This window comes from Ctenocephalides felis, unplaced genomic scaffold (assembly GCF_003426905.1).
Source record: "Ctenocephalides felis isolate EL2017-DRISC unplaced genomic scaffold, ASM342690v1 CF-g0.4_SCAFFOLD_01492, whole genome shotgun sequence".
Classification (NCBI taxonomy): Eukaryota; Metazoa; Arthropoda; class Insecta; order Siphonaptera; family Pulicidae; genus Ctenocephalides; species Ctenocephalides felis.
The window spans coordinates 59,390,614-59,398,114 of NW_020537646.1; the positions used below are offsets into that span (position 1 = coordinate 59,390,614).

Here is a 7,501-nt window from a genome sequence, read left to right on the forward strand (position 1 = left end):
TCTTGGGTTAAATTTTGATTTTATTTTGTAAAAAGAGTTAAAAAAGTATTTTCGGAAGTACAAACTACTCTAATATTATTTTTATGTTCTAGATGTAACCTACCAACGTAATGTAAGTCCACTTGTATTTTATATGCATTATCCATCTTCATAAATATTTTGTTTGCTTTACATATATACGAGTTTACATATATATATATATATATATATATATATATATATATATATATATATATATATATATATATATATATATATATGTTTATGTATATATACGTATATGTATGTATATATGTATATTATTTATTTACATGTATGTTTGTATGTATGTACATATGTATATGTGTATACATGTAGTTGTATACGTGTATATATATATATATATATATATATATATATGTATATATATGTGAGCATTTATGTACATATGTATATATGTATGTATTGTGTATGTATATGTATATATATGTATGTGTATATATATGTGTTTATATGTATATGTATATGTGTATACGTATATGTATATGTATACGTGTATAGCTATAGTTACATAGATAGGTGTGAGTATATGTATGTTTCATACATATACATGTACGTCGTTGTGAATATGCATGCACGTTACATATATGTATATGTGTATATATGTATAGGCGTATATATATATATATATATATATATATATATATAGGCGTATATATATATATATATACGCCTATATATATACGCAGACTTGACGATACACACAGAGCAAGTTTGGACAGTACAGCGACAGACAGAGACAAAGACAGAACCTATAGTTGTGACTGACTTAGACATGGGGAGCCAACCCAGAGTAGACACAATTGAACCAATTCCTTGTTTGAATAGTTTTAGGTCAAATGAGGACAAAGCAGCATTGGACCAGGACGAGGCAGCACTGGACCGGGATGAAGCTGTACCGAACGAGGACAAGGCTATACCGGTCGGGAACAGGCTACACCGGATGAGGTCAGAACTATGCTGGAGGCACTGGACCAGGACAGGAAGGCACTGGACCAGGAGAGAAAGGCGCTAGAGCTGGAGAAGAAGGCATTTGACCTGAAGCGGACAATACTGGACCAGGAGAGGAAGGCACTGGACCGCAGGAGTATCGTGCTGGACAGGGACAGGCTGATAATAGACCAGGAGAAGATTGCGCCGAGGCCCGAGAATATCCAAATTATGCAGATGAGGCCTATGTGGGAAAAATCTCAATGGAATGCAGACAAACACATCAAACCAGAGGAGCAACCCAGATGGAAGAGGACCTCGACAAACTGGAGAAGCATCCCAGCGCACTGGAGAAGGATCCGGATGGAGCAGAAGATGCCAGAAGACCACTCTGGACTGGGAGAAGAGGGCACAGGACGGGGAGAAGATCGGACAGGACTGGAAGGAGATCAGACAGGACTGGAAGAAGATGGGACAGGACTGGGAGAAGACCGGACAGGACTGGGAGAAGATCAAGTAGGACTGGAAGGAGACCATCTGAGACAGGAAGATTCCAGGAGTCGCCCACAACGTCAGAGATTACTTCCTCGAGGACGAGTAAGGTTTAGGATGACCGAGTGTTAGCCGCATTTTGAATGTTCGCGCGTTGCCATTGCGTAACGAAGAACAACTCTATGGTCGTCGAATTCACGCACTTTTGAGCGCGAGAATTGTGTCACTTAGTTTGTAAATGCCTAGAATTAAGCCCTTTTTCTAATAGAACCGTCGAAGGAGTAAGACCTACTGTAAATATAACTATATAATATCCTGACGATTAAATAGAGTATTGATAAGTATACGTGCATTATTATTATATTGAATAATCATATATATGTGTATTACTTTTCAAGCGAAACATTGAGGTTATATAAATAATCGTTTAATTAATGTTTCTAATATGTATATGTGTATACGTATATGTATATGTATACGTGTGTAGCTATAGTTACATAGATAGGTTTTTTTTTTTTTTGTATAGCGAAGGAAATGCTTTTATGCATCCCAGACCGGTCTTCTGTCTGGGTATGTCGGACTCGATACCGCCCTGGTATAATACCGACTAAAACCTCCGCTTTGCCCCTGCCTCTGGTCCCCACGGAAACCGCCGTTAGGCATTACTTCGTGGGGGGAGGATCTAGAATGTTACAATTCTTAACTTGTTATAAACAATGTTATGATTCATAAACATTATACTTATCTTTTAAATGGGCGAAGTCCCATTCGCCCTTTCTCTCTCTATAGAACGCAGGTCCATTAAAACGTCTCTCGCAAATCTGTCTATGGCGTTCCAAGCAGCTTCACTTGTCAGCATCACTTCAACAACATTACCTGGGGTAATTGTGCGTCTCAATGTCTCCTCCACATCATCCCGTAGAGCACCAAATCGCGGGCACACGAAGAACACGTGCTCAATATGGGCAATCCGGCGAGCTATCGTGCTTGAATCGGTGTAGGTAGGCTCGAAAACAGCCATGCCCCGATAGCATTTGCGTAGTATAATAGTTTACTTCGCCGTGCTTGCGACTTAGCCAGACTTTGATGTTAGGAATGAGACGATGCGTCCATCTGCCCTTTACAGCGACATCCCACAGTTGCTGCCATCGGTCAATGCTGTTCTGCCGTTCTTCTAATCTTAACTTTTCAGGACACAGCTGTTGATGTCTTCTATGGTAAATTGTCCGTCTTTCCTCTGCTAAGACTAAGAGAGGCACAGTTCCTGAAATGACGCACACTGCTTCCGCCGATATTGTGCGAAATGCGCAAGCAATTCTTATAGCACTGAGACGGTATAAGGGCCCTGCCATTCTCCTCGATTTTTGAGATTTAAGAGCATCACCCCATATGGAGATACCATATGTCAGCACCGAAGTAATAACTGACGATAGTAATATCCTTCTGGTTTGTTTAGGACCTCCAATATTAGGCATCAGTCGAGCAAGTTTCGTCGTAACTATTGACGCCTTAGCACTAACGTGTTCCACCTGTTGATTGAAATTCAAACGAGCATCAAGCATTACGCCAAGGTAACAGATGTGAGGTTTTGACGTGATCTCAAAATTTCCTATCTTTAGCTTGATGGTCTCAATTCTTTTCCTACTAGTGATAAGAACAGCTTCACTTTTTTGTTGTGCTAATTGGAGATTCATTGTTCCCATCCACCGATTAATTTTTCTGAATGTAATATGGAATAGGCTTACGATGTCATCAATTTGTTTGGAGACAACCACTATGTCAACATCGTCTGCATATGCTACTAGTTTCACACATTCTGGAAACTCTAGTCTCAAAAGGCCATCATACATAATATTCCACAGCAAAGGGCCTAGAACAGAGCCCTGCGGCACACCTCCTGTTATATTATATTCTTCTGTACCATCGCGTGAATTGTACATTAGAATTCTGTCTGTAAAGTAGCTTGCGACTATATTGCATAGGTATGCTGGCACGTTCTTGTCACGGAGTGCATTCATAATGCAATCCTAGTTTGCAGAATTGAAAGCATTTTTTATATCCAATGTAGCTACAAGGCAGTACTTTTTTGAACCCCCCTTCCATCTGGTTCTAGCAATTGCCTCCTTGGCGGTATTAACTACCAAGTTTATAGCATCGATAGTTGATCGCCCTTTGCAAAAACCATACTGATTGTCTGCTAGGATTGGATCAACTACTGCATCTATTCCTTGGTGAATTATTCTTTAAAAAATTTTACCCGCTGTATCCAGCATGCATATTGGACGGTAGGATGATGGTTTATCTGGTGGTTTTTTTCCTTTGGGAATAAGCACTAGTCTTTGCTGTTTCCATTTTCGTCGAAAAACCCCTTCTTTCAGGCATGTATTATATGCATTAAGAAACATTGTCGGAGATGTCATAATTGATGTTTTCAAGGCAATATTAGGAATTCCATCTAATCCCGGTGCCTTGCTATTACCAACGCGATGACAAGCTTCCATCAGTTCTTGCAGTGTTATAAGTGGAATATTATTCTGTTCTACATGTGTTACCTGGTAGTTCAAATTAGGTTGTCGTGGAAACAAAGTAGTTACTATTTTATTCAATAGTCGTGGGCAAGTTGGTGAAGGTATTGGCTGGCTTTTGAGGCGAGACATTACTGTCTTATAAGGTCTTCCCCATGGATTTTCCTCGACTTCATCCAAAAGTTCTTTCCAGCACCTAACTTTACTATCTTTGATAGCTTTATTTAGTTGTCTACGTGCTTGTTTATATTCCACTACCAGTTGTGCAGAATTACTAAGACTATATCCACGCTGAGAGATCCTTCTTTTCTTTAGGCACTCTTTACGAAGAGAGCTGATTTCTTCAGTCCACCAGTGCGCAGATTGTCTTTGATTTATGCCATGTTTACGAGTCATACTGATATCACAGGCTTCGGTTATTCTCTCCATCAGCTCTCTAGTATGCTCATCTGCGTGTTCTGAAATTATAGGTTTGCAATTTAAGGCAACTCTCATGGCGCTTTCATCAAAAGATTTTATTTTCCACCCAATGGCTTTAGATATTTTCGCATTTCTACTAATGTTTCTATTTGTTGATATTTCCCAGATGATTGCATTGTGGTCACTAGCAGTGTAGATATCTAATACCTCCCAATTGCAAATTCCTCTGACGAGGCTATTGCTATCAAAAGTAAGGTCTATTATTGAGCTTGCACTGCCCTTTTCAAAGGTTGGTTTATCACCACTATTAAGTAAAACCACGTCAAGTGTATTGAAGGCCTCCAAAAGTGCTTTACCTCTTGCATTAGTCTTCCTACTTCCCCAGTCTACCGCCCATGCGTTAAAGTCACCGGCTATCGCTACGGGGTGGTGTCGTTTTGCATCCTCCACAAGACGATCTAAAAAATCGACAAAATCTGGCAAAGAAAGACTAGGTGGAGCGTAACAGCTGTATAAATGTATGCCATCTAATAATGCTGCGACAAATCCAGCGTTGCTATTGTTAACAACATTTTGGAAACAAAATTTGCCACAGGACCAAATAACGGCTTTGGTGGTACTGTCCGTTTCCATGGCCAATCAGTTAGATGTTTGTAAGGTTCTGATAAAAGGGCAACATCAATTTTCATATCTCTTACCGTCTGCATAAGCAAGTCGTGTGCAGCCTCACAATGATTCATGTTAAGCTGTATTATCTTCATGCTTTTGCGTTCATTATTTTCTCTATGGCCTTCCTATATAGAGGACATCTGTGAGTGCCGGCATGATGTGCTACATATTCAGAGTTTCCATTTTCAGCGCATAGTGCACATTTTGCTGCATTTATACAGTTGGCTATTTTGTGACCTTCTTGTCCACATCTAAAGCATAGATTGGTCCGATTCACTTCGCTCTTGCACTGTGATCCATAATGTCCGAATAGCCAGCATTTAAAACATCGAATTGGTTTCTTGATGATTTTAATTTGACAGTTGACCCATCCAATTCGTATTTTGCTACTTGCTTTGAGCAGATCGTGTACAACTGCCGCTGGAAGAGCTACAGTAGCAATCTGGGTACCTCTATATGCCTTACGAAGCCTAATTTCTTCTGCTGGTGTGTTGCAGGCTCCCCCGGTTGCTTTTTGTAGTGCTATCTGGATATCAATTTTTGAGATTTCAACATCAATATCCCTTATTTCTATAGTTTCTTGGTGCCCCTTATAAATAACTTCGGCCTCATCCTTTAACACACCTGCGATAATCTGTTGCAGTCCTTGGTTTTTATCCTCACTTTTCTTAGAAATAGTTATCAACAAGTCTCCATTTCTGGTTTTGTTTATTTTGTCTACTGTCGTATTTACCTTGTCATCAGGGACATCATGTTTGATGCGACGTAATATTTCGGAATAATTAACTTTTTCGGTCGGCCGGATTAATAAGGCATTTGGTTTTGGAAAAATTCTATGATTTTTTATCATTTTATGGTTAGAGTCCTGTTCTGACAGATGTACCCTTGCTTCCTTTTTTTTCTGTTTTCTCGGCTGAACTTTATGCCAGTCATTTACCTCGATTTCTTCTTCATTACATATTTCTATGATCGTCTGACGTCTTGGCAAACCATTTTTCTCATTCACCTGATTATTGCTTATATGTTGTGAGTTTCGGTTTCTTGTGGCTTTGCTTGTGTCCTGCCGTACACTTTTTTTATAGGGGCTGTCTCACAACATTGCACTTCATTTATCATAACTTCCGTATCATCCGTGGTTCGGCCTTTTTCCTCTAACAATTGGTTGTCTAAATCAATAAATCTTTTAATTACGGCCGCTATGTTGCCTGTTTTTATTTTCACCTCTTTAGTATGTTTGACTTTGATTTGACAATCATATGCAGTTCATTTATCAGATTCTCAAGGCACTTCAATGACTCATTCCGTTGTAAAATGACATTTTCCGGAATTATATGCGACAGTTCAGCCACTGGTTCTACTTTACTAGTCATACCGTCGCATGAGCTGGTCAGCGGGTTTTGGGCTATATCTGATATACCTGGACATAGCGTTGTGTTCAAATTATTGTGTGATTCATTGATTGCATCACCAGCATTGTTTGACACTATGTCCCCTCTGATGGGGATCATTTTAACAAAAATTCTACCTGCACCCAGAGGCGAGGATCACTCAGCTCACTGACTTATTAGTACCTTATTAAAACTGATGGAACTAATTATAAATTTTGTACGACAAAATAACTAATTTCTGACGTGAGAAAATTTTGTTTTCTTTTTTTTTTACATAGATAGGTGTGAGTATATGTATGTTTTATACATATATATGTACGTCGTTGTGAATATGCATGCACGTTGCATATATGTATATATGTATAGGCGTATATATATATATATATATATATATATATATATATATATATATATCTTGATAGTTTTTTCGACGTTGAAACATATTTAAAAGTAACTAGCAGCCCATTCGTCGAAATAAAAAAGATATAAAGTATAAAAACTTTTATTTATACGTTTCGACACAAGATGCGTGTCATCATTCAGCAACTACAACAATTTGAAAATTTTATTAACTAATATAAACACCAATATAAATTAATTATAGCATAGAGAAACATTATACACACCACAGGACAAAAACACTCAACAAAAATTTATTTTAAAAATTAAACTTAATAACATATTAGAGAAAAACATTTTTTTAGAAAAAATTATGAATAACTAAAAGATTTGAAAACTAATTTGACTAAAAGTTATGAAATGCATCATTGTGAAGCGAGAGACACGCCCATACCGAGCAACCATACTCGACTGAATTATTTCAATAGGCGTATTGATAGGAATGGGAGGGGACGCATCAAGGACATATGCTCGAGGCACGAAACGCATCGAACACAGTGTTTGAGCTGGAATTAATCAGAAGGAAAAAGCAAACCATATAAAAGTTAGAACAAGAAAAAACAATATTGTAAAAAATAATATAAAAGAGATAGCAAATTAATTTTTTGTTTTTTTAATAAAATCAATAACAATCTGATA

The 7,501-nt window shown here is 38.0% G+C and overlaps 2 protein-coding genes across 2 annotated transcripts; both read right to left on the minus strand.

Annotated features, from left to right (window-relative positions):
* Window positions 1-1,684: 1,684 nt before the first annotated feature.
* Window positions 1,685-5,146, minus strand: LOC113371452. The gene is made up of 5 exons (XM_026612078.1): window positions 5,013-5,146; window positions 4,513-4,914; window positions 3,941-4,353; window positions 3,719-3,829; window positions 1,685-1,776 (listed from the first exon to the last, which is right to left on the minus strand). The coding sequence occupies exons 1-5, from the start codon at window positions 5,144-5,146 to the stop codon at window positions 1,685-1,687; spliced, it is 1,152 nt and encodes a 383-aa protein (XP_026467863.1).
* Window positions 5,147-5,163: 17 nt separating this feature from the next.
* Window positions 5,164-6,029, minus strand: LOC113371454. Its single transcript, XM_026612079.1, has 2 exons — window positions 6,013-6,029; window positions 5,164-5,908 (listed from the first exon to the last, which is right to left on the minus strand). Exons 1-2 carry the CDS (start codon window positions 6,027-6,029, stop codon window positions 5,164-5,166), a joined length of 762 nt encoding a protein of 253 aa, XP_026467864.1.
* Window positions 6,030-7,501: the final 1,472 nt, after the last annotated feature.

Bases quoted from the DNA above. Each gene is read 5' to 3' on its own strand.
- LOC113371452 (XM_026612078.1), bottom strand. From the start codon at position 5,146: ATGAATCATTGTGAGGCTGCACACGACTTGCTTATGCAGACGGTAAGA. The intron at 4,354-4,512 runs GTGGAAAATAAA...CATAAATCAAAG, and splicing joins AAAATATCTAAAGCCATTGG to ACAATCTGCGCACTGGTGGA. The intron at 1,777-3,718 runs GTAAAATTTTTT...TTTAATCGTCAG, and splicing joins ATGCATGCTGGATACAGCGG to GATATTATATAGTTATATTT.